Source organism: Hemibagrus wyckioides, linkage group LG03 (assembly GCF_019097595.1).
Source record: "Hemibagrus wyckioides isolate EC202008001 linkage group LG03, SWU_Hwy_1.0, whole genome shotgun sequence".
NCBI lineage: Eukaryota > Metazoa > Chordata > Actinopteri > Siluriformes > Bagridae > Hemibagrus > Hemibagrus wyckioides.
In genome coordinates this window covers 18,161,595-18,186,433 of record NC_080712.1, presented here as the reverse complement: position 1 = coordinate 18,186,433, position 24,839 = coordinate 18,161,595, and the positions used below count along the sequence as shown (strand labels likewise).

At 38.2% G+C, this 24,839-nt stretch overlaps 1 protein-coding gene across 1 annotated transcript in view; it reads left to right on the top strand.

Moving 5' to 3' along the window:
• wdfy4 (WDFY family member 4) overlaps nucleotides 1-24,839 on the top strand; it is a 43,432-nt gene that overhangs the window by 2,441 nt on the left and 16,152 nt on the right. Inside the window, exons 4-43 of the mRNA XM_058384441.1 lie at nucleotides 449-555; nucleotides 1,168-1,302; nucleotides 1,401-1,590; nucleotides 3,270-3,459; nucleotides 4,154-4,314; nucleotides 5,050-5,511; nucleotides 5,592-5,693; nucleotides 6,746-6,936; nucleotides 7,754-8,352; nucleotides 9,753-9,843; nucleotides 10,077-10,291; nucleotides 10,410-10,513; nucleotides 10,605-10,848; nucleotides 10,950-11,026; nucleotides 11,470-11,688; nucleotides 11,819-11,997; nucleotides 12,095-12,326; nucleotides 12,457-12,605; nucleotides 12,693-12,804; nucleotides 12,898-13,088; nucleotides 13,660-13,812; nucleotides 13,931-14,004; nucleotides 14,233-14,394; nucleotides 15,040-15,131; nucleotides 15,255-15,351; nucleotides 15,434-15,651; nucleotides 15,833-15,999; nucleotides 16,785-16,904; nucleotides 17,015-17,176; nucleotides 17,281-17,448; nucleotides 17,899-18,025; nucleotides 18,239-18,390; nucleotides 18,476-18,714; nucleotides 19,337-19,458; nucleotides 19,541-19,732; nucleotides 19,886-19,989; nucleotides 22,218-22,295; nucleotides 22,423-22,614; nucleotides 22,817-22,904; nucleotides 23,299-23,471. Of these exons, the coding sequence (XP_058240424.1) occupies nucleotides 449-555; nucleotides 1,168-1,302; nucleotides 1,401-1,590; nucleotides 3,270-3,459; nucleotides 4,154-4,314; nucleotides 5,050-5,511; nucleotides 5,592-5,693; nucleotides 6,746-6,936; nucleotides 7,754-8,352; nucleotides 9,753-9,843; nucleotides 10,077-10,291; nucleotides 10,410-10,513; nucleotides 10,605-10,848; nucleotides 10,950-11,026; nucleotides 11,470-11,688; nucleotides 11,819-11,997; nucleotides 12,095-12,326; nucleotides 12,457-12,605; nucleotides 12,693-12,804; nucleotides 12,898-13,088; nucleotides 13,660-13,812; nucleotides 13,931-14,004; nucleotides 14,233-14,394; nucleotides 15,040-15,131; nucleotides 15,255-15,351; nucleotides 15,434-15,651; nucleotides 15,833-15,999; nucleotides 16,785-16,904; nucleotides 17,015-17,176; nucleotides 17,281-17,448; nucleotides 17,899-18,025; nucleotides 18,239-18,390; nucleotides 18,476-18,714; nucleotides 19,337-19,458; nucleotides 19,541-19,732; nucleotides 19,886-19,989; nucleotides 22,218-22,295; nucleotides 22,423-22,614; nucleotides 22,817-22,904; nucleotides 23,299-23,471 (6,830 nt within the window). The remainder of the gene's footprint in view (nucleotides 1-448; nucleotides 556-1,167; nucleotides 1,303-1,400; nucleotides 1,591-3,269; nucleotides 3,460-4,153; nucleotides 4,315-5,049; nucleotides 5,512-5,591; nucleotides 5,694-6,745; nucleotides 6,937-7,753; nucleotides 8,353-9,752; nucleotides 9,844-10,076; nucleotides 10,292-10,409; nucleotides 10,514-10,604; nucleotides 10,849-10,949; nucleotides 11,027-11,469; nucleotides 11,689-11,818; nucleotides 11,998-12,094; nucleotides 12,327-12,456; nucleotides 12,606-12,692; nucleotides 12,805-12,897; nucleotides 13,089-13,659; nucleotides 13,813-13,930; nucleotides 14,005-14,232; nucleotides 14,395-15,039; nucleotides 15,132-15,254; nucleotides 15,352-15,433; nucleotides 15,652-15,832; nucleotides 16,000-16,784; nucleotides 16,905-17,014; nucleotides 17,177-17,280; nucleotides 17,449-17,898; nucleotides 18,026-18,238; nucleotides 18,391-18,475; nucleotides 18,715-19,336; nucleotides 19,459-19,540; nucleotides 19,733-19,885; nucleotides 19,990-22,217; nucleotides 22,296-22,422; nucleotides 22,615-22,816; nucleotides 22,905-23,298; nucleotides 23,472-24,839) is intronic.

The window sequence follows — 24,839 nt, the reverse complement described above, 5'->3', positions numbered from 1 at the left end:
ATGACATAGAAGTTAACAGCAAGCAAACTATATGCAAATATTTTAGGTATATTTTACAGTTTTGTACCATACGTTTTGTATACCCCAAATCCTAAACACCTGTGCTAGAGGGTTACAACTCTAGAATGATTTGCATTTTTACTTTATTTAATGCCCAGTTGTGGCTCAGTGGTTTAAGCCCCAGTGCGCTTAAGGGCCCTTAACCATCTCTGCTTCAGGGGCACTGTATCGGGTCTCACCATGTCCCCAACTTCCTAACAAGCTGGGATATGTGAAGAAAAACATTTACCTGTAATATATACATATCAAATGAAAGTTTCTCCTTAATACAGCTAAATCGGTCCATGAAAATCTTTTAAGATTAGATTCTCAAACTTTTACTTTAAATTGTAATGGAAGAATAAAAAAAAAGGATTAAATCTCCATATTGTGTCTTTGTTTTTAATAGAGGAAGCGCGATATGAGGTGGAGCAGTTTTTCCAACCGACAGAAAATGGCCGATGTAAAGGATGGCTGCTGTTGAAGGCTGCATATTTTTTGTCTGCTAGTGACGCTGTAAGTGTACATTAGCTTCAACTGGTGAAGACATTCTCTAACCTTTAATGCTGCAGTTCATGATAAGCCATGCCACATGACTAACCAGCATCTGAATAACCAGCATCTTTCACTCACACTGTTCCATGATTCCCTTCAGTGGTAGATTATTTTGATTAATTAGAGTTTGTTAGAGAAGCAGTGGGGAGGTGTTAATCATTTAAAGTTTGAAATCACTTAAAGATTGAAATGCTGAAAGTTTTTCCTAGTAGTCAGTAACCAGATAAATTATCATTTTAAGCTGTTTAAATTTTTTTTTGTCATTATATTTATCTGTAGGCAGTGAATCTACATATGATATTAATGAAATAAAAAATGCTTTCTTTAAATGTCTGTTGAAAGATTCAGCAATTTGGAATGTTATAACAATTGGGAAGATTTAGTTCTACAGTCATTAATTCATTTGATTTTTGTACTTTATGGCATGCTAATGCTTTTTGTCTATATTAGAAAGGCCTCATAGTTTCACTCACTGATTTGTTCCCCTTAGCTCCATACACATTTAAGCACTCTTTCTCAGAAATGCTGTACTTTAGTTAAACAGTATAACTGATAATAGTTTGTTGTTCACAGGGTGTGAATGCAGCAATTGTCACAGGACTAGCTGCTGCTTTAGTGAAGTGCCTATATCTGTTCGTAGCCCTTCCTGCCAAAACAACCAGTGACCAGGAGGATGACAAGTGTTCATTCCAGGACATGTTAATTAAGGTAAATCACTTCTGATCTTGTGATGTCACGTTATGTAGCCACGTTATGTATTTTTAATACAACATATGAGCTAAGCGTGTAAGTGCTGTGCTCTTCAGGTGATCCTGCAGCTGTGCAGACAGGTGCGGTTTGTGGAACAGCTGGTGGAAACAGAGGAGCTGCAGTGTGTGATCATTGCTCTCACCTCCCTGTGGGACCAGTGTAGTTCCTCATGGAGGAGACAGGTCTCCCGCGTGCTCAGGGCTGTATCAGCAGCCCAGGTTCCGAACACAGTTCCAGCACTGCAAGGTCAGTGATCTTATCCTATATACACATGTGCACACATGCACACACACACACACACACACACACAAATATACACAGACAATCTGATACGTACATTTGCATGAACAAACACACACAATCATATAATTAATGACCCACAAGCTTCAGGGATAAGACTTTGCTCTACACACAGGGCAGAGTGTGTGCTTTAGAATTGTTTAAACACCCACACATTTTCACTTCTTCTGTCTTTGGGCGCTAATTATATTTCCATTATCTAATCTCTCTATAGATGTAGATTTTTTTTATTGTGTAGATTTGCATAGGTTTTCACCCATCTGTGTGCTCCAAGCATCTTAATATTATCAGATTAAAAGTTTTCCCAAACAAAGTAAACTTCAGTTTGTAGAGGTCTAGAAAAATGTAGTCAGGTTTTTCAGTTGTTTTTAGTGGAATAGGACTGCAGTCTATAAAATGATGTTAAGTTGCATTCACATGATTCTCAAATAATAAATAAAACAACTCCACTAAAGATATGAAGCTTGTTTGTGATATTATGCTACCAGAGTTTATCTCATGACCTCTCATTGTTAATTTAATTTCTTTGAAGGAACTTTAAAGTAAGTAATTAAGTGGAAGATTTAAAACACAGGCATAAATGTTTACACATGCATAGACAATACAGTGTGTACAGTATGCCTATGCATGTGGACAGTTTATCAAATGTCAGAAAAAGAAAGGTCACTTGTGATGTTATTCCAACACCAAAACTGACAAAAGCAGTCTATATGAGAGCCAACATCTACTGGAATTAGCCTTATAGACATATATTTAAGTTTAAGTCATACTCTACCCTAAATTCTTACCATATAAGGTAATTGTTAAAATGCGTATACATGCTTTTCAACAAAGCCATTTGTTACCATTTCCTTGTTGTTAATATTTTAGGGTGTTGTTTATGTTTATTGTTTTGTTATTTGTTGTTTATTGCTTATGTCATATGTCATATAGACATTTTTTTTCGATGTCAAGTGACAAGGATTTTCTGTTGACATAACATTATGACATTTTCTGTTATTGGCTTGTGTAAGAACATCATTACAACTGACTAACGTGATGACAACATAGTAGCTGACAACAAACTGCAACTAAGGGTCAGAAAAAATAACTGTCATTCCAGTCATAAAAACTCCTGTTAGCAGGCTCAGAGAAATGATGCTATAAGATATGTATAGATATAAATATTAATAAAAACAATCCTAAATGCATACATTTACATTTTTTTACATACACATCAAAGAAATTATGCATAACTCATGTTGTTATGATTGTCATTGTTAAAACCTTCACTGTGTAACCTTATACAGTGTTATATACCAGATTTTTCTGCTTCTGTTCCTACCAAGTTTGGAGCTCATAAGGTACATTTTTGAAAAAAAAATTCTTCATTGTTCAGATTTTCCAGTTAACCTCACAATCATCATCATGTGACTCTGATGTACCATAGATGCATAGAGGTACAAAACCAGTTGTCATGTTCTAATGGAAGAAATTAGCAAAAGCAGTCTTTGTGTTAGCTGATGCTTAGGGTATCTAAATGTAGGTTTATTCTAGTTTTCATGAAAGGTTTATGTAGTTATCATGTAGACAGTTATATGAGCATTGCCTAAAGGTAAAGTGTTAACCATTATTTTCCTGTGTAGCTAAGAACTGTATGAAGATCTGCATCCAAAACATGCTGAAAATGAGTAAGCATGTTGATGGGCTGATTCTAGCTGAGGTTGCTGTGAATGTGTTCAGCTTTGTGAAGGATTCCTACCCAAACAACCCTGCACTTTTTGAAGAGTTTGAGAACAATGATGGCTATACAGTCCTCCAGGCCATCGTGGCACGGTACTGTATGTCTCATTTCATTTCTTAATGAGAGCTGAATTTTTATAGAGAAACCAGTTTGATTTGGGATTATCTCAAGAAAGTCTTCTCAGGAATAGAGCAGCTGCTATAAAGGATGGTCTCTAATGAAAAACATGGGGATTTCCCTCCAATACTGTCTCTCACTCTCACTTTCCAGTTAATGTGAATACTACTCTGTTAAATAATAAAGGAGCTCATAATGAGATCATTGTTAAATTGAACTCAATCTCATTACGTTGGCCATTTTTCTGACTCTCACGAATCATAGTAAATGAGATTACTGCAGGATGAAACCTCCCACTTTTACAGGAAATGGTCATTTTCACAGCCATATTCACAGTCACAGGGCACTACAGGGCATTACATTTAAGAGAGTCAAGAGAGTCAAGTTTATTACCATACCATTGTCTTATTTAGTTATACTTTACTTGATAAGGCTAAGTATAATATTTTCATGTTGTATAGACCTTTTGTAATTTCTTGCCAAGTTGTCAACACCCAAGTGAGTTACATAACATTGTTATGGCATTTAATGTTACTTTATGAATGTTAATCTTTGCACCCAACCAGGATATGCAGAGATTTCTAAACTGATTTGAACTAAATAACAAAATTTACATTTCTATTTATTATTTTTAAGAGCATACTAAAATATTTTATTAAACCTTTACAGGTGTGAGGAGGAAACATCAGAGGAAGATTTTTCTCCAGTGCAAGACCTCCTGAGTCTCATTGCCTCATTCACTTTATTTGGCAAAGCTGAGTTAAAGGTGGCCCTCTGTGTGAACAACCCCCAGCCAGTAGGCTTTAAATTTGACCCACCTTTGATCACAGGTACGGACACACCACAGATCCTGTACGCACCACTGCATCTCCCCACCATCACCTCCCATTAACAGAAAGGCAAAGGCAATTATGTCCAACATGATGAAGTAGAACTCATCTCGCTAACCTATTTAAGATGCCTTGCATCCATTCTCCTCCTCCATACCACAATCCACCATTCATCACCAAGCAGAGCACCTCACTCCAGAGAGAAGGAAATGTGGGAAACCTTTTTTTTTTTTTACTTGATTCCATTTGGCCCTGATGTGATTTTAATTAAGGGTGAAATTAAATCTTATTACTCTTCCACTTATATATTTATTTACCCTAAACATCAGTGCATTTTGTCTAGTGAGAAAAGCCATGTTTTTAGACTTTTGACAGGATTATATACACACTTCATTATAGACCTCCAAGATGTTCTTCACATGTGCCAAATAACATAGTTTCAATCAATCTGAAAGAGTGTAATTCTATTTAAATGCAGGGTTTCCTGTGTATACAGGCCCAAAGGTATTTGTAATGTCATGACACTCTCTTGGTAGATGTAAATCACTTTCTGACTTTGCGAAAATAGCATTTATATAATAACATTAATCTGTTGAAAGCAAAGGCGACATTGCAGAAATGTGTACTTTTGTGCCATTCTCTGACACAGGGCTACACAGAGTCTTATAAATAATGATTTTCATTATTAATTATTAATAATTGTTTTATATATAATTTTGTTATTTCATTTTCCAGGCAGAGCAGTGAAGAACCTCAGAGCTTTTCAGATTCTTCAGACTTCATTCTTGCGTTCAGGCAGCGCACTGACCTGCAGTCAAATCCTTTGCACGATCCACACAATTTGGTCATGGGACAAGGCCAACTTCTTCCTGCTGGAGTGGACACTGCAGTGTCTTGCCCAGCTGGCTGATAGCACATGGCAGAAGCCAGCAACTGTGCACACCTTCTTTTTTAAGCTTCTAGAGACTGTGGTCTTTCAGCTTTCCTACATCCCTCATGATACATTACGGAAGGTGCAGGCTGTGCTAAAGGAAGGATCATCTCCAGCCTTTAGCATGGCTGCTCTGCAGTCTTTCCATGGCATGGTGATGAGCAGTATGCTGCTGTCTGAGGTGCTGACTGATGGGGGGTTGATGGATCTGCTGCTGGTGGAGCTCAGACGGCGAGCTAAGATACTGAGGAAGGCTGGCATTTCAGGTGAAGTCTATAACATGTAGGTCAAGTGTGTACGATTGTTCAAGTCCTCAGTGCTAATCTGTTACTTTCTTTGTGTATAGTGAATAACGGGGAGCTCAGAATGGAAGACTGTGAGCGACAGCTTACTACCAACATGTTAAATGTAGTTGCTGCTCTGGCAATGAAAGCCATCAGAAACACAGGTATCCTTAAATCATGTTATGAGGCTGCTGATTTGTATAGGCATGTCTTACATGGCACAGGCAAAATAGTTTGAATTTGTTACTGTCGCAGCTGTATCATGCGGATGAATTGTGGGAAATCTGTGGGATCTACATCTATACTGTGGGAAATCCAGGAAATATATACAGTGTTCCTGGTGGGGGTTAAAATACACGTTGGCAGAGTTAGCATAGAGAAATCCATAATCAATAAATGAGAAAACAGGCAAAGTTCAAAACCATGGAGTTACACACAGTCTGGACTAGGAAAACAACGCATGAACTTAAAGGTACAAATATGCATGATGAGACTTTACAGCAGGGTTTATATGGACAAACTAATCAAGAATTCACACAAAGCAGGGCAAGTCCGTAGGGCAAAAAATCAAAACAAGTACAGGACAGGGGCAAACACAGGACTAGAACAAAAAAACATTTGCATGTGAGTGTTGAAACATGTGACATTGCAAACAAATCCATTGAAAATCCCAAGTTCAGACTACACTTACTATCCACTTTATTAGAAACACCGGCACACCTGATGTGGTCTTCTGCTTTTAAGCTTTGATATGTTGTGTGTTCTGAGATGCTTTTCTGCTCACCATAATTGTAAAGGGATATTTCAGTTTTAAAGGTTTCTTGTCAACTTCTCTGATCTCTCATATCTACAAGGTATTTCAACCTGCAAATCCTGCTCTCACAGAATGATTTTTTGTGTTTCGCATCATTCTGTATGAACTCTAGAGGCTGTTGTGTGTAAAATACTCAAACCAGCTCAACTAGTACAAACAACCATGCCGTGGCTACAGACACTTAGATCACAGTTTCTGATGTTTGATGTGAACATCCACTGAAGGTCTTGACCTATATATGCATGCATTCTTGCATTTTGCTACTGGCAAACTGATTAGGGAACTGCATATTCATGCAAGTACAGGTGTTCCCAGTAAAGTGGTTGGTGAGTGTATATGAGTGTACATGCAAAGGAATAATTGTTAGAAGAATAAATATTTTTCTTCTCTTCACTGCATCAGTGTTTATACGGGACTCTGGGATGATTCCCTACATAAAGATCTTCCTGGATGATGAAATGTACCGCAGTCCAGCTCTGTGTATCCTGGAGCAGTTGTCTGAGACAAACCCAGAGGAGTACATGAGCACTGCTATAGGAGCTCTCTGTTCTTCCACAGAATCTGAACTGCAACTCAAACAAGACCTGCTGCATGTATGGCATTTACATTTAAATGATTTCTTTGTTTTGTCAGGCATCATTGTTTGAATTACTTGAATTATTTTATTATTGTATACTGTCTCCATCTTACTATTCTCTCTCCAGTCTTGCTCAGTGTCCCTGTCCAGAATTGAGCTCAAAGTTTAGAGACTACATCCAGACTCAGTTTTTATTTCTAATTGTAACAAATTATAACAAGTTTAAAGCATAATAAGTGTGAGAATTTATTACCGTAGCCTTTGGGACTCTGATTACATTACAGCTAAATTCAGATTGATTTGCTAATATACATTTCGCTGTTAACTCGAGCTCAATTTGATTAGGATTGCAGCCCAGCAGTGTGACACACTGAAAATTATGAGCATTATCAGATCAGGGAATGTGAAAGCAATCCAATTAAATGTAACCAAATTAACCTGTTACTGTTTGTCCATATTTTACATTCAAGCACAAGAATACTAACTTACAGACTATTATAGTGCATTATAACAATTTGTTTCTCCCTGACCATGAAACCAGATGAAATGTGTTCCAGCTATTCATATTACTTGTACCAGTACTAATTGGCTTTGGCTTTGTTTTATGGCACATTAGCTCAGATGTAATAGAGGAGTAAAGGGAATAAGCCTAAACCAATCTGGAGTTATACACATAATTTATCAGTGCATTTTAAAAACAAATCTGCATTGGCTATTGACCTGCCTGGAGAAAACATAAATAAATTATGATAATTCCAACATTTACAAGACAAGATGAGCTTTGAGCAAACTTCACCTCTTTACTGATATCTGTATATCTTTTTTTCCCCCAGTCAATCCTGAAAGTACTTGACAATCCGAACAGCTGGAATGCCTTCCGCACAGCTGGTGGCTTCACTGGTCTGCTCTCCATGTTGGTGGACATGGAAGGTTCTTTGCTGCAGCAGCCATTAGGTGTGTGGGCCTGTCTTAGTCACCAGGGTCTGATGGAGCTGATGCTGCTTACCCTGCACACCATGGCCACGGCTGTGCAGCTACATCCTGTCAACGCTCACTTCTTCCAAGTCACCAACCTGTACGAGAGGCTAGCCGAGGCCCTGCTGCAGATCGGCTGCTTCCTTGGTGGTCCACCAGTGGCTATAGACCCAACCAAGGACCACAGGACTTTCCAGGATTTTTTAAAGTTGACTGAAAGTTCTGGATGTGTCCTTCCAGCACCACTGCAGGACTGCATACGAGTGCTGAAATTCCTGGAGCAATTTGGGACAGGGCTCAGCACGGCTATAGATCTGTGTGCTGAGCTAAAGGAGTCTACAGAGATTGAGGAGAATCAGCAGGATGTCACAAACCACAAGACAGAGGAGGATGACTTCCAGGGTCGGATAAGAAAAGCAGCTCTCACCATCTCGTCTGTGACTATAGAGTCAGGGAGGTAGGGACTATTGATTGCTTTCCTGATATTTAGAAATTATGAGGTTTCTGATTTGGATAAAAGGCAGATGTACCATAGTACCAGATGGCTAATGTCACTACCAGCTTTTTGTGCAGTCTGACAAAGCACTTCAGGTACCCTCCTTTCATCCCCCTACACAAAAACTTTAAAGAGTACAGAAACGTATATTACATTCGTATATATCACCTTAATCGCTTTGAAGAAAATGTTTATGACCTTACCATAAAATTAAAAAAGAAGAAAAAGGAAAGAAAGAAAAGAAGGAAATAAAAAAGTTAGTTATCATTATCATTGTGGGGTGATTGAGGTACATTTTTATCTTTATCTTGCAAGCTATTTTTTAATACTAACAGTACATTTATAAACTTTAAAAAATATCAGTTTAATTTATATGCTTTTAGCTGATGATTAGCTGAACTTGTAGATGTGCAGTACTTAATTGTGTTAAAAATGCAAAACTGATCATGACTTTAGTTTGACGGCTGCAAAATCATGTATTTGTCTAAAACACAGGCTTCTTAAATACAGTTTATACGCAGGTCCTTGAATTGCTAAAAATTGTTTAAATTATCTTTTTTTGAAATGTCTATTTTTTCCCCACAGTGCTTAAAAGTTCTTATAATGGAAATCAAGTATGAATTCTCATCTGACATGGCCTGTGCATAATTTTAAATACAAAGCATTCAACATAGCCAATTAGCAAACATGAGCCTAACACTGGTCACAAGCCGACACTAGCCTTTTACTCTGTTCTTCCTCCATGGAAATTTTGTGGCAGACACCACAATAAAAATTCAGACCCCCTCAGTTAAAAAATGGGGAAATGAATTGTTCCCTTTTATGTAATATATGAACAATAGCAGTATTTCTGTTGCTGTTTGAATGCTCTTTCACCACAGATTTATGTGGTCTTTCCACTGACCCAGGCTTTTTATGGTACGCAGGTTGCATATGAATCAGAGGTGTTAATTTTTCCTATTGCATAATTTTTAGCAGCAAGCTCCAAAACAGAGTAATGACTACTAAAATGTTTCTAGGTAGAGCAAGTGGTCTAACTGCACTTCCATTTCATTCATTTTTTAATCTAGAAAAGGTTTGTTATTGTTTTACAAACTAGTAGTAAGCTACAAAACAATGGCACAAAATGAACACCAAGTTTATTAATGCCACATTCATTTTTATGTTAGTGAGTTTCCATGTCCACATTAGTATGTTTTTTAATGGAATACACTTCTGCAGGCCACTCTGGATAAAAAAGTTTGCAAATGGTGTAAATGTACAGTCTAATAATATAATATTTGCATTTGAATTTAAACTTAGACTTACTAGGTTTTTTTAGCATTAGTGAAAAGACTGATGAGAAATTTGTATCTCTTTAGGTTTACATGTGATCATACAATACTGCACCCTGGAGCAATTAAGGTCATCATGACTCTCCTGCCTCATATCTATTGCCCCAGTGACCCTCAGGTTAGTAATTTTAATACCAATAATGCAATGGAAAACTATAACATTGTCATACTGGATCTGATTTAGTGACTAGAAAGTTATTAATTCTGAATGCCAAGACTATTTCTTTGGATAAAAGCACTGGCCAGGTGAATAAATGTACATGCAAATATGATCAGCCAGCCTTAAACTGAAATACACAGGCATGACATTGCACAGGCACGTTATTGTGGGTTTTGGTTTTTCCCCTGCAGCTGTCTGCTGAGCTCCAGTTAGCTGTGGCCCATCATGTGCAGACTCTGGTGAAGTCTGAGCGGAACAGGCAGATCATGTGCGAGTCCAACCTGCTGGAAACCCTGCTGAGTCACTGCAGAGACATCCTCAGTAACAGCACGCACTCACTGCATCTTCCTGTAGTGCGCATCCTGGAAAAACTGGCCTCTCAGTCTATAGATCATAAGTGTCTCAGGTTGTTCTCAAAGCACTTCAGAACGTTCAGCGTACATTTAAGGGTTATTGTGTTCTCTTTTTGATTCATTTTGCTTGATAATTTGATATAATATCTTATTAATTTGTTGTACTTCTAGACAGTTCCTGTGTTTGCAAGCTCCCTTTACATGTACAACTGAAAAGTCTAATTCTTCCCCTGTCTCAGAGGAAGACCCATCACACCAAAATCCTCTCTCTAATGGTACAGAATTATAAACACTTACCTTTTTAGTTCCTTTTGTCTGAACATACATTTATCAGGTCAGCCGAATGTTGTCTTTTATTTATTCCAGGAGACTGTGCTAATCATGGCACTGAAGATTCCACAGAGGGTGAAATGACCAGTTCTAAAAATGGCAGACAGACTCCGAAAAGGAGTTTTAGTTTACTGAACACTGCATCAACTTGTAGGACACCTGTTTCTCTTCACCAGATTATTAGCCTTGTTTCAATAACGTCACCACGGAGCTTCCGGCCTCACAAAGTCTCTGTTTCTCCATCATTTGTGGAATTTGACATGACTGACCGTGGATATGGGTGCGTTCCCGGTGGAGTTTTATTTATTTTATAGTTAAAATTGGCCTTGCTAAAACTCCATATATGCTCCACAATGATCATGGCTGTTTTTATATTTCCAGGTGTCTATTTCTGCCATCTCTTGCTACAGTGAAAGGTGTTAGTGCTGACTCCATCTCCACAGGAGGCACTGGTGGTGGTGAGATTTTTTTTTTTGTTGTTGTTCCTATTGTAGATTAGCAGGATTTCAAGCAAATCTATGTTTTTTGGACATCAGTCATCAGTAACATGTCAACCTAATAGAGGTCTAGTGATCCCCTCTAAAGCAGAATACTGTATGAACCACTTACATTTTTGCTGCTACCTTTTTATTGTGTTTACATCTACAGCATATTACCTTTTCTACTATATTTAATTAACCTCTTGCACTATATTCATAACAAAACTCTGTAATGTCGCCTCTGCACTGTCCCTTGCATTATTGTACTGTTGCCTCCTGTAGTGTCTCTTGAGTTTTTGTAGCACCATGGTCCTGGAGAAGCGTTGTTTCATTTTACTGTATACTGTACCAGCTGTATTGAAATGAGTATAAAAAGCTTCTTGGCTTGAATGGACTTGACTTGACATGTGTTTGCTTCTCAGACTGCCGGGGTTTTCCTCCCTCTGCTGGTCTGTCTTTCTCCTGTTGGTTTCTGATCAGCAGATTCAGCTCAGCCTGTGACTCTCACCCGGTTCGTTTACTGACAGTGGTGCGCCATATGTCCCGTGCTGAACAGCACTTCAGCTGCCTGTCAGTCAGCATCTGCTCTACTGATGGCTGTCTGGTGATCAGTACTGAGGAGGAGGCTTACCAGTTCTTAGGTGATAACTTACTTTTCTTACATTATTGTGAAAACACATGAGAAATAAGACCTCATGATGCAATAAGAGTCACCAATCAAGTCGAATTAGACTGAATTAGATTATGCTCATAATAATGTTTGGTTTCCAGACATGATGGAGCCAGTGCAAGGAACGCCAACTTCACTGCCAGCTACTGTGCGCTTTAAGTGCTCCAAACAGCTGATGCCAGGTTTATGGCATCACCTTGTTGTTACTATGGCCAAAGACATCAAAAAGTGCTGCAAAGTAGCTGCTTATCTGAATGGAGAAATGATTGGAGCATCGAAGGTTTGTATAAATGGTGCAGTTATGTATTCATTCTTATTCATTTATTATTTTTTGCTTTAATACTGAATTAACTTCCACTATATGTATCTTCTGATAGATGCGTTATATCCAGCCATTTCCAGGCCAATGCACTGCAATGGATGCATCAGCAGTCATTGACGTGTGTGGAATTATTGGCACTCCCCCTATATGGAAGCAGCATGCAGCTCTGATCTGGCGCATCGGTCCTACATATTTCTTTGAGGAAGTCCTGAGCTCTGCTTTTGTACAGATCATGTATGACCAAGGCACTAGGTACCAGGGCAACTACCTGTCACTTGATATTCAAGGTAAAATGTAGCTTTTTGTATAACTGCTGAACTATGCAATTTTTTGCTTCAAATGTATAAGTTTTTTCTTCATTTTAATTGTGGTGGAGAATATGTACAGCAGTGTGTGTGATCATGTCTTTTTTATCAGGAAATGGAAAATTAGATATTCCTCCAGTGCAGTTAGTTCCTCCAGAGAGGATCTCGTTCGGAATAAACCCAGCAGTGGCTACTGTCACTACTGTAGCAGAGATCAGAGATCAGTACAATGAGGTGGACTGCCGTCTGATTGCCAAAGAGGTGCTGCTATCAGATCAGTTCTGGCTTAGTTTAAATTATATTTTATAAAGATGATAATTAACGAAAATATGATGAATTATCTTATAGCTGGGTATTCAGTCAAGGGATAACTCCACTCCTGTCTTCCTGGCCCGAAATATCAGTCAGCACCTCAGTGGAACTGCTAGAACTATTGGGGCTGCCCTGGTTGGTGATTTTGGTGAGAGTGTATACTACTGGTGTTTACTAATATTACCTTCAAGTAGAGTCATCTGATTTTACTCTTCTTTATATTTATTAACTTGCCTTGCAGGAGTGAGGACGTTTACATCAAACACCGCTTCCAGCAGTTTTCAGTACATTGGAGGACCTGCAGTTGTTCTCAGCCTGGTTGCAATGGCAACAGATGACAGTTCTTTGTATGCAGCTGTCAAAGTTCTGCTATCAGTATTAGACACAAATCCTGTGATGAAACAAGAGATGAAATGCATCAGTGGCTATAAGGTACCAAACAAGTGTGAGGGGATTACCCTGAATTAAATACAAAATGCAGTGTGTCTATAGATCAGTGGAAATATTAATTTTAAAAAAATACGCAATACTTTATTATTGATTCATTTATTCAAATCCTGTAATAATAAAAGGATTGCATAGATTCATCACCTTGCAAGTGTAGGCATGTAGATCAATGGCGTTTATCATTTGTGCCAGATATCCCACTGAGCCATGATGATGTTGTTAAGGATTGAAAACAATAATATCTAATACAACTATCATAAGACAACCAACTTCCAACTTTGCTTTTCTTTTACTGCTTCCAGTTAGAAGTTTAGCTTCTGTCTTTTCCTAACTCTCCTATTTCTGCCTGAGCTATTTTGTCATTTGGATTTTATTACTTATTGAAGAGTAAAAAAATGCTAAAGCCATCTTTCATATTATGCAAAATGTTCAAAACGTCTGATAATACACATTAAAATGTTAAAAGGTTCTTGCATTTCTTTTGCAGAATGTGTACAAACAGAAATAAGATGCAAATGAACACTAGATTCCGATACACTTTTTTGTCCTGTTGTAGCTCTTTGCCTTCCTTCTGAAAATGAAGGCTCACCTAATCAGCTGCAGGACCTTCCAGCTGATTTTGGCCATAGTGGGTACATTGGAGCTGGGAACAGGGAGTGTGTATGTCCATGACCTCACTGCTCTTCAGGGCATCCTCTGTAACTTTGAGGTATCTTTATGCTTCTCTAGCTTATATTTGAATGTGGATTTTCCTGCATAAACCCTGTATTCAGTGTATTTATTTATATGAATATTAAACATTTCCTAATTCATTTGTCTTACTTTAGGTCTGGCAAAAATCTCCAGAAGGTCTTGATCTATCTGTTTTAAACCATTTTGTTGATATCCTAAAATCATCAAGGTATGCTACCCTACACCATACAGTACAGTTCCTGTATGTGAACTTGTCAGGGGTTTGTGTAAAGATGTTTCAATTTCTAGGTTACAGAGTATTGTTTCAATTCCTCTTTTCATTAATGTATAAGTAATAAACAGGAAACGTGGTGTAGCACTGTGCTAAGGGTTCTTGCTTGTTTCTTGACTTTGCATGAGTAAACCATCATATGACTGATGTGTAAATCTTTTCCAGTGGAGATCCACAGAATGCGGAGGCCATACACAGTCTCGATCTGATGACGAAGCTCCTGATATTGCTGCAGGATCCCACCGTGACTCACAGAAAAGTCACTGTCATTTGCACCATCATCACATGCCTGTTACAAAAACACTTCAACCCCAAAGACATAAAGAGGCATGGAAAGAATCTATCTGAGTGCTTAAAAATGTTATTTGCAAATTTGTAAATGGACAAAAAGATGTAAAAGCACTTACACTGTTTTAGATATTTGGATATATACACATTAACACCAACATTTCCTGTTCAAATGTATAGTGGGAATGTAAAGCGTGGTTAGTTTAAGTTGTACAGTAGTCTGAATTCCAAATCCTAAACATTTATAGCACCTAATAATATTTAGCCTAATTGATCATGCTTTATACAAAATAAGTTATTTATAAATCATTGACAGGAACATTTATTCAAGAAATGTGGTATTTGTAAGATCAGAAAAACATTCAATACATATATGAATATATAAGAAAACTCAGTAATGTAAACTTTGTTGTATTGGCTTTAAAACTATATTATGATATCAAGTTTAACTTGCTTGTCTATTTATTTTGCATTAATAACTTAAGAAAAGAAAGCAATCCTAAACACTAATGAACATTTTTAAAGTTAAGTTATTAAATTAGGACAAAACAAATGCAGGGAACTCAATGCAAATAGAAAATAGTTTTTAGTCTTTGGCTTACAAAACATTTTACTGGAATCGTTATAAATGTGATTGAAAAAATATTTATATATTATATTCTAGATTGTTGTTTGTTCCTCCAGGCTTGGACTTTTCTTGATTCATACCCTGCTTCCACCAACTGTCAATGAAACAAAAGCATTTCCATCTGTAATTTGTGAAGATCAATCTCAAGGTAAATGCCACCAAATGTAAATCTGGCATGCCATTACTATATTGAATTTTCCAAAATATGTTGTTCAGTATTGAAGTCAACATGTTTTCCTTTCGGTAATGATTTGTCTATACTTCTGTCTAGCCTTGAGTCAAACACCTGGAAGAACCATCTGGATCAGGAACCAGCTGCTTGAGGTGCTGTCTTCACTAATCATCTCTGACACACCTCTTCCTAACAAGTGAGTGTGCAGCACTGAGGACTTGTTAACATCATCTTTATAAGTGAATTTTGCTCGGCTAATGCGCTCTTGTGTTTTGTAGGCAGCAGGAGGAATTGTTCTTCATACTGGGGTCAGACTGGTTCCTTCTCTTCCTGCAGGGACACATCCACTCCAGCACAGTGCTGTTGGTTCTTAAGATGCTTGTCCACTTTCTGTCACAACAAAATATACGAGCCAAGTTCAAAGAATCTGTATCATCAGGAACACTAGTGGAAAACACTAGTGGAAAGCTAGTGCATGTGCTGCTTGGTATTTCAGGTACAGCCTAATATTGACTGCAAACAATTGCATTAGATCACTAGACAGTAATAACGTGGTATTTTTCTGTTTTTTGTTGCAGCACTGAACTATAAGTCAGTCAATCAGCGCTCGGCACCGAAAAACATGGATTTAGCATTAATATTTTGTTCTTTTTGTGATGTGTCACCATTTTCCTCAGATAACTTACAAAAGCGCTCCTGGTCATATGGGTGTTTGAGTGGCACATTCCCGGGCTTTACTGTGCTGTGCAGACTGCTGCTCAATCATATCAACCTTTCACAGATATATGGAGCATTTGCTGCACTGCTCTTTGGAAAATCAGACTTCCATGTACCGGATGGACAGGTAACTGTTGAATTGAAATGGATTTACTGTAACATTACCATACACAAACATTGATATTTAAGATAAAATTGCACACCCATATGTGCTTTTCGAACATTGTATTCCAGATTTAGCCCACCTTTTCTGTTATAATAATGTTCACTCTTCTGGGCAGGCTTTCCACTAAATTTTGGAGTGTGGATGTTGGGATTTGTTCATTCAGCCACAACAGCATTAGTTACTAGAGCTCAGGCACTGATGTTGAGCAGAAGGCCAGGGGTGTAGTCAGTGTCAGGGCTCTGTTCTTCCACTCCAAAAACTTGGCAAATCATGTCTTTATGGAGCTCGCTTTGTGTTCAGGGGCATTTTCATGCTGAAACAGGTTTAGGCCTCTTAGTTCGAGTAAAGGGAACTTGTTATGCTATTGAATACAATGTCATCTTATACAATTGCTTCTAATTTTGTGGCAGCAGTTTGGGGAATAACCACGGTCAGATGTCCACAAACCTTTGGTCACCTTACTGTTAAAATGGGTCACTTTGGGACATTTTTCCTAACCGTAACTTGTGAGAAAATTGATTGATTCTTAATCATGGCAAAACCTACTTTTCAAAATATTTTGTGTTTTCTATAAATTTGTACACATACACACGCCCAATCGCATATATATTTATGCATACATACTTACATACATATAGATTTACTTGGATTTCTGTTGTCTTTTTTTTATTTAAAAGCCCTGGGGCATGTAAACATTTCCACTCAGCTGTAATTTATACAGTTGTTTTTATTTACCTCCAATTCAGGTAGATCTTGACAGCATGCTCCAGAGTGTGATTGACAGTTCTGCTAATGAGCAGGGAGTCCAGCTGTGCACAGAAGCAGCATGTGTCCTTATTGAACTGGTCAAGATGATCATTTGTAAGGTGTGAAAGGCCAATATGTTTTTGTTTATTGACCAGCTACTGTATTGCAAAGGCATGTTACATATATTTCATTATTACTTATACTTTTGTGCTTTTATTTCACTAAAAAGCCCTTAACAGGAAGTGAAGATAGCTGGGATGTCCAGTACCCAGGGAGTGTCATGCAGTTTCTCTGTTTGGTCCACAGCAACTATCCACGAGATACTCTGTGGGCCTCCTCTGAATTCCTCAGCTCTTTAGCCAGTGCAGTTTTCCCCACTGAAATCACTGAGGTGAGACACAAGGACCGTGTACTTCCCATGCTTGTTGCACACTGAATTAGAATGCAACTAGAAAAAACTCAGTTAATTACTTAATATACTATTTGCATATGCAGAGTGCTGCAGGTCCTCAGAGTAACGAGGATGCTGTGGACACAACCGCTCCTCGCCTATCTCACCCTGCGAGGAAGCAGGTGTGCGACTTCATCCGCATCTTGTTAATGGATAGCCTCATAAACATCCCAGCCAAAGACCAGCATCACCCCTTCATCCAGCTGCTGGAGGTGAGCAGAGACAGCTGTCACATTCACACACTGACTCATGCCTAGTTAATTATTCAAGCTGAATTAAAAAAATCTAAATTTTGTTTATTTATTTTTATTTGATGAAATTGTATTTGAATAGTCTTAGGTTGGAGTTCATGTGATTGTCTTTATATACATGAGCATTTTTTGTGTGTGTAATCATGTTCTCATTTCTTTCTCAGTGTGTAAACTCTTTTGTCCATAAGGTGCCACTCTTTGCTTAGTTTTCAGAGACATGCACTGAACGCACATTTGCACTCCAGTGGAAGGCTCTGTGCCTCTCACAAAGCCCAGCTAACGTGATATTATGATTATAAGCAATAGTGATTGACTTGTGAAGATTGTTGTCACACATGGTGTTTAAGTTGTGAATGTCAGTCTACGTGTGTTTTTTTTGCTTGTTTCACTACCGTACTGGTGTATTCTCAGTTCTCGCCAGACAACGTGTGTCAGGAGCAGAAGCAGAGCTTTCAGACTGAGCTGTTAGAGTTTCTGATGGACATTATCCATATAACAGGACAAGAAGGGGGTCAGTCTACACATCTAGCCAGAGATGGTAAAGTCTTCCTAATCAGGCTTTTATATTTTGGAGAAATACTGAATGATGAGTTTTAATTTAAATGTATACTCTTTACTTATATATCTCATACAGACTTTTCAATATTTATTCCTATTGGTTTGCTACTGTTGTTTATCAATCCATAACTTGTTATTATATTCAGACTATGCACTGCTCTTAAAAAGCTCTTTATTTGGACTGTTCTTTCAGATTCATCTGCATACAGCTCAGAGGGGAAGTTTACCATATTGTCAGAGAATGTCGCTTTCTTCAGTAAGATGCTGGTGAAGAAACTCTATAACGGCATGTTTATGGTGGATCCAGAAAATCTGCTGGTCTTTGTAGTAGAGCAGATATCCATGGTGTGTGTGTGTTATCTGCTGCTGACCTGGTGTCTGATTCTTACAGAGCATTGCACAGTTTCATAAAATCCTGTGTCTCTGGCAGGCGTTGGAGAGAAAGCACCCTCAGCGCGAGGCCTCGGTCTCTGTTCTATACAAAAGCTTGAATAGGACCGTGCTGTACTTCTTGTCCCGTCCCAGGCACACCCCAGCTGAGAAGGAGCTTATCCTCAGGACCCTCCATGTGCTGCAACAGCATTGGGATATCATCATGGCCACCTACAATGCCAGTGTCCACTTTATTAGCTGCCTGCTGCACTGCCTTCTGCTCATTCGCTCAGGAAGGTTAAGCAATTTCTATGCAAGTCTTCTCATAGCAGACAAACAGCAACAAATATTAGCCAACAAAATCTAAGTAATATCAAATATATGTGAAAAATTAAAGGTTAGTTGTATTGTTATGCTAAAATTATTCTATAACAATGATACTAATTAAGGAATAAAACACAATAAAATGTGCTGGTATAGGAAAATAATTAACAATGTGGAGTGACATGATTTTTTTTAATAACAGCACATCTTCAAGTATTTTATGCCTTTCATACCACAACAATAAAACAAACAGTAACTATGTTTTATTATTAAAGAATGGCACATTGTACTTTCTATTCGCTTAATGTTACATAATAGGAAACATCAAACAAGTTAGTTCCTGTTATTTCTTGTGTTATCCATCACCCTGGCACATTGAAGAAAAAAATTCAGTATGTCACATTACTGAGAAACCACAAGACTTTCCATAAGTGTCATGCTATTCTGAAAATATGAATCAACACCTTTTAACCAATCAGAATTGAGAATTCAACTGAGCCGTGGTGTGAAGGGCTATAATATTAAACATACAATATAATGACTGCATTAGGTAACTAAAGTCAACGTTGACATTAGTGTTACTCTTCTCTCTCAGTTTTCCTGAAGGTTTCGGGTGTGAAATGCATAAAAAAACAGGCAAAAAAATCTGGCGACATCTTTTTCCCCACAAGAACACCCAAATGACGGCCCCAGTTGACATCCCTAATTCGGCAGAGGGTGAGTTACTTATAAGTCAACTTATATAGATTAGCCATTCTATATAAGTTTAAACTTCTTTTTATTATTGTTACTTGTGCAGTGGAGTCCGAGCTGTTAAAGCTTGTGGAAAGCACGTGGGATATGGTCATGCAGGAGAGAAGACAATCACTAGAAGAGGCCTATAAGATTGACCTTTCAGCCAAGCAAGCAGGAAAGGAGACCCTGGTCTCGATGAGTGATGTGAGCCCTCTATGGGAGGAGATAGCCATGAAATCCTGGCAAGTTTTTATAGGTCAGTATTTTTTCTTAATTTTAGCTTTTAGCAACATGCTTTTACTCTGTTTCGAGATCAAATCAGAGAATTCTAACATTTTGAGGAACCTTCATGACAATAATGTACTGTATAGAGTGGGTAAGTTACTTAAGGACTCAAGTCTCTCTTCAGACTCTCAGAAGAAGAAGCTGAATACTGGCCAGAGAAAGATAAGTATTCTTAGCAGTCGATTACCTCAGAGGACACCTGGAAAGAACCCAGACCCTATTGTGGAGGTAGGATATACTAATTTGGCAGTAATATAATTTGATCAAACAGGTACTAGAGTTTTTGCGGATCACTGTTTTATCTTAACCAGCCGATCACTTTATTAAGTGAGAGTTGTTCACAGGTGCTTAGCCCAGTGACACTGTGCCCTACCACCTTGCCAAAGTCATCACACCCAGCAGTCTCAACCTAGCCTGTGGCACTGTCTCAATCTGTCTTTGAAATCAATTTGGATCATTACAGCTGAGTACACCTCAGTGGGCAATGTAATTGATATTTGTTAATTTTTTCCACGGGAACACTTGGTAGAACATTGTGTTTGCTGGTGAAGGTTAAAGACGCTGTTATTGTTGTTTTTCCCCCTGAAACTTGGCCCACATCATTAGTCCCCACCACTGAAGACGTCGCCATCTGGAAAAGGATTCGCAGAGATATTACTCAGGCACAAGGCATGAAATTACCGTTTCTGTGCAACTGCTGGCATCTCCGTCTCCACCTCCAAAACTGGGGTGGTAATTATAGGCAGTCACAATCTGATGAAAACATTATTCATTTTGTGTTATACTTTATCATATCAACTCCTGACAGCCTATCAAACGCTTTGATGAATTGTTCCTCTCAGGAAGGTGCTGTGAAGAATTTGGGAAATGACTCGTTTAATTTTTCTATATGTCAGGGCAATATATAAAAGAGCAAGAAAAGTTTTATGAATTGATATAGTTCTCTTGTTACAATTTGATAACAAGCCTTATCCTATACAAAGTCATATGTGTTGATTTGACTGAAATCGCCTAGCATCTAAATCAGCTTGCCATTTTTATACTTTTCTGAATAATTTTTTCAAGTGAATTTCTATATTTTGAAGAGTCTTAAAGTTTCAGAATACTGTAGGACATCTTGGACTCAGTAATATCCGTGTCACTTCCTCCTCACAGCACAGCTCCAACTTTTCTCTCAATTAATGTCAGAAATTTCCTGGCAGCATAATTATATCTTCCTAACAGAAAGATAATTAACATGGTCTAATGATCAAGTTAGGTTTATTACACATTCAGCAATGTCTCAGAATGAAGCTGACATTATGTTATGTTATGAAGGTGATGTTTTCTTCCCCGGAAAATAATTAAAATGTAAATCAGTATGATGATAATTGCAGATGGGTTGCTATTTAATGTGGCACGTTTAAGAGGCCAATAAGTTTGTGTGCTTGGTAAATAGGGTAATTAATGCTATATATTACTTTTGATTTTCTAAATAAAGGAATACGATTAGGTGATTCAGTGTTTATCCGTGAAAATGAAGCTATAATTGCTTCTCTGAATTTAACTTTGTAACACTTCATAATCCTCCTGTCCATCTGGCACAACGGTGTGATTTGTCTTTTTTTTTTGCTAATTTTGTGACTATAGTAATTGAGTACTTTAAAGGTTTGATGCTAGGGTTTTAATGCTCTTCAGTTGTATGTTCTGTGTTATATGAGTTAATGTAGATTTATATATATGCATATATATATATATGTGTGTGTGTGTGATAAATATTAATTTATCCAATTTTGTGATAATATATTGTTTTGTTCTCTAAAGGCTGGTTTGCTTTTGCTGAACCTTCTGGTCAGACTTTTTTAAAAAGAATTATTTGGTGTATTAAAATACAATGTTGACATTTATTGTAAGATGGTTCAAGATGGTGTTTGTCCCAAAAGAATCTTCACTTATCAAAGTTGTTGCTTGCACTTCGCAGGCTTTACCTAAACGATGCATTGTTGTATCAAGTTAAGCTGCGAAGGATGCAGGGTTCAGTACCCGTCTCTGAGGGGGAGTTAACTCGCTTCCTGAGTCAGGCTTTACAATGAGCTCTCGTAGTTTCTTGCAGAGGAGACCACTGTGATGATTAACTTGATGACTCTTTAAGTAAATATTAGCCTGAATGCATTAATGATATTGTACACAGACCTCCTGAAGGGCTAATGCCAATCAGTGTAATATATCAGCTGGGCACACGTTGTGGCACAGGGCCAGCGGCCACTTCACACTGTGCTGATATTATACTTTAACTTAATTACTACACACTGAGAACACACGATTGCATTTGGAGCCAGGGTTATTGTAGGTTTCAGTAGCCACTAGCTTGTTTGCATGATGAATGCAGTTTATGAAGTGTAATTGTTAACCACATACATGCAAAATAGCTTCCTGAATGTGTAATTTACCAAAAAAAATTCATATCTTTTTCCCAGACATTTTTGGCCGACATGGAAGTCCACAGAAAGATCGGTGAAGAGATGTTTGAGACTTTGATGAAAAATCAGAAACAGGTTTGGCAGAATTTATCCTGAGACAGTGAGAGTGTATGAGCAGCATGAGCATATAATTTATAGTACACTAAAAAGATTTGCTGCTCACATTGTATCTTTGATGATTGAGATGTTGTGTCCTGTGCAGGCACTTCACTGTGAGAATGAGTTAATGGCTGTTCAGTGGCTGAAGATGGAGGAGGACTTGCTTCGTGAGAGAGGGCTGTTTGGCCCTGGTCCAGGAGTCTTCATCAAGCAGGGCTGGGTGCAGGACGCAGCTGAGGGGCCCAACCGGACCAGATTCCGCATTCGCAGGAAGGCAGCGAGGCGCTCAAAAAAGGTCAGGGGTCATTAATGACAACATGAAACTGTTTTCTAAATTTATGTTTGCTCCTGTACATACATACTGTACATACATTTGCTCCTGTACATGCACACTGTACATACATACTATTATTTCCTTTATATCTCATGATTTAGGACTGTATTTGGCTATACATATATAACATGCCTTCATCTACAGTGCTATCTTCCTGTTACAGCTTCCATCACTAATGCCAGGACAGTACATGAAACATAGCCCTTTAGACGAGAGCAGAGGTGTGGCAGAACACGGCATTGCAGATGCAGGTATCAGGATACTTTTAAGTGCCATATTCAATTGACTATTTAGCAGTGAGTGTCTCACTGGCCCAGACCATAACTTTTCAAGTTTATTTTATAGTAATGCAGCTGTCAAATGAATTGTTAAGTTCTCATTGTACACTGTTTCGCTTAATATTTGCCAAGACTAGGTGTTACTTAAAATAACTTTATTTTGTTATGTTTAGGTCAACTAGCATCAACATTTTAGGGATTTTCTTGGGAATTTTAAAACAAATATATATATATATATATATATATATATATATATATATATATATATATATATATATATATATATAATTTAAAAGTAAATCTAAACTCTGTCTCTCTCTCTCTCTCTCTCTCTCTCTCTCTTTCTCTCTCTTTCTCTGGATGTCAGAGCTTAGGATTCTGAGTGAGCCAAGCAGGGAGGCCGAGCAGGAGCCTAGCCTGGACTGTGAGCATCTAACCTTCTTCCCCACATTGACTGAAGTCTTGAGTCCTACTGAAAATATTCCTGAGGAGTGTGTGGAGTCACAGCTCATAATCCAGCAGCTGGCTCCCAACGAGGAGGTGAGAGCCGCCAACACACACTGCACCTGACCTCTATTTAGCTTCCAGTCCCAAGTGTGAAGGAGCTCCACTTTATTTAGTATGTTCGTGTGAGTATCATTACGCCTACACACATGAAGCTGTGTGCTCCCACTGACGGGTTAAAGTGAAGAGTGAGCTCTTGACAGAAGTATTAATAAGGAGCTGTAGGGGGTGATGTTAGACCTCACGTTTTTATTTGAGGGCGTCGAATCCTGCTGTGCTGTTTGTCAGATGAATAGTTTGTTCCATGCTTATTAATCTGCATGCACTGCTAACGGCCCAAAATCATAGTTATTGAAAATTAGCTTATGTGCACATGGATAGTAACTAACACAAGAATGGATATGATATCAAGTGATGTTTAGCTTGATTTGCTTTTATTTTTGGCCATACATAGCACTATAGATAAATGGATTATATCAGTGTGAATATCACTTTAAGCTAGGTGTTTAACTGATGTGTATCTCATGACATTAAAATATGCCTTTTGGGTCATTTGGACTCTGCAGAATTGCATCATAGGTCAGAATTGATTCTGTTTTTAGTTTCTCAGACTATCCACCAGGTGTATCATGTATTGAAACTAGGCTTTAATCAATTAGTGTTTTGCTATTCTGTGTATGTCATTGATTAATTCTAGTAATAAACAGTGGGGCCCTCAGCTTGGCGCTGAGGGGGTGCTGGCATGGAGAGGATATCTTCTGATTTGATTTGTATTAATTGAGGAGCGGCTGCTGCTACAGCAGAGCCCCATATGTTTTGGAGACCCACGTCCCAAGGGCCCGGAGCTGTGGAGCTGCCGCTGAGGCCAGGTGCAATCGCATGGTGTGAAATGAAGGGAGACAATAAAATTAGCCGTGCATAATCACAGGACAATGCCTGCAGTGCTCCGGCCCCTTTTCCCAAACACACTAGTCATCCATGCTTTTAGTTCTCCTGCTTTGTTTCGCCACCATGTTGTTGTAGATAATGAAGTGGTAACAGCGATCAATCAGAGAGAGGGCTGTGCCTCTTTGACATCTTCGCCCTAGAGCAAGGGTTTAGAGGCAAGTGCTGCAGACTTTATCCTCATCAATTAAACAGCTTGCTTAAAAGAGGTGTTCACATTTACATTATTCATTCATTCAGTGCACTCATGCCTTTCCCTCGATCCAAAAAAAACAGTCCATAAACTAGCGCTTGCCCAACCCATCAGTTTAACAGCTTGCTTAAATTTACATTTACTCTAATGTACTGTATCCGTCCTAGATTCAAAACAATCAAATGCAAATGTATGGTTTGAAATATCTCAAACATGTGTGTACTGTATATTCACATCGAAAGCATTTAATATATCATTTTGCACTG